This window comes from Aplysia californica, unplaced genomic scaffold, assembly GCF_000002075.1.
Source record: "Aplysia californica isolate F4 #8 unplaced genomic scaffold, AplCal3.0 scaffold00636, whole genome shotgun sequence".
NCBI lineage: Eukaryota > Metazoa > Mollusca > Gastropoda > Aplysiida > Aplysiidae > Aplysia > Aplysia californica.
Genome location: NW_004797906.1, coordinates 41253 through 42631, shown reverse-complemented (window position 1 = coordinate 42631; position 1379 = coordinate 41253). Strand labels below are relative to the sequence as shown.

The following is a 1379-nucleotide window of genomic DNA, read 5'->3' as shown; positions in this document are numbered from 1 at the left end:
GAGAGAGAGAGAAAGAGAGAGAGAGAGAGAGAGAGAGACAGGGGGGAGGGAGAGATAGACAGCCTTTACCTAGAATAATAAATCACTGTATGACCTTAATCTAAATCAGACATGGGCAGACGTATCCACATCACGGGCCAGATGAAGAGATTCCGAATATCTACCTCTTCCTCATCACCCGGTGCCTTGCCGACTGGCGTGGGCGATCATGGACCTCCATTTCAGCCTGTCCTGCGCTGCAGCAATGGTGTCTACCTCTTACGAAAACTAAAAAGAAGAAGAAGATGAGGAAGACTACCTGAGTGTCTGGAGGAGGACTGCTGAGGAGATCTCATCGCCACGGCCTGGTGGGTCAGCTGAGACAGCAGCAACTCTGCCGACGACCCTGACCCTGACCCACTGTGACCCTCGTGACCCGCCCCCGCTGCTGTGATCAGCGTCCCACCGTTCTGACCGCTGATGTACCCGTGGACCTGAGTCTGCTCACTGGGAATGTCTTTGTTCAGCACCTGGGGGGGGGAAGAGAAAAAAATCACTTCTGTTAATCTCTGTGAAGAAAAGAAAATATTGTTTGTTTTTGTTTGTGTTTGTAAAGTGTTTTACGGCGCTCGCAACTGCATAGGTCATCACGGCTGTTCCCGAGCAGAGCACTTAGTTACCTGAGGAGTTGACCTGGTCAGCCATGCCGCGCCCGGGTGGTCATGGAGGTCACTTTGACCTTTGTTCTGCTAGTGAACTGTTCTGACTTTACACTTTTTATACAGTTTAATTGCTTCATTGTGGCTTTTCCCATAAACAAATCAACGTGAAATTGTTATCAACAGATAGAGGCATTCTTGGACTGTACAGCAAATAACTTTTTATTAGTATTCTTAACAGGGTACCCTTTAAAACATGGATGCAATTGAGGGCATCTATGGGGAAAATTGTTTCATAGGTCTACTTTTTAAATTTATGATATTTTAAAATGTGAACTCCAGATCTCTAAAATAATCAGTGGTATACATCAGTGACATGATGAGCTTTCAGAAACACTTTCTTTTGGTTTGATTCATTCAGAAACGGGGAAATTAAAGAAGATTTACTACTGTCCAATTAATTAAATGAAAGATTTTTCGGTGTTTCCTCACAGTTTTCACAAATATGGAACTTGTAGAAGGTTCACTGCTATCCAGTTCCATGAAACAAGAGCTTCCTCTTTGTCTCCTCACAGCTAGAGCTGATTTCACATTCACAAACACATAACATATGAATACATGTACTTCTATCAATAATTGCAAAAGTGTCACAGGCTAGTTCTTCCTCTTTATTTCCTTTCAAAGCTGCTGACTAAGAGTGGACGCATTTTGCGGTCTGTGGGCTTCAGTAACAGCTTTCAA

General features: G+C 43.9%; 1 protein-coding gene across 1 annotated transcript in view; it reads right to left on the bottom strand.

Moving 5' to 3' along the window:
• LOC101856606 overlaps positions 1-1379 on the bottom strand; it is a gene marked incomplete in the record, with an annotated part of 62244 nt that overhangs the window by 34314 nt on the left and 26551 nt on the right. The window contains 1 exon segment of the mRNA XM_005107842.3: positions 299-509. Coding sequence (XP_005107899.2) covers positions 299-509 — 211 coding nt within the window.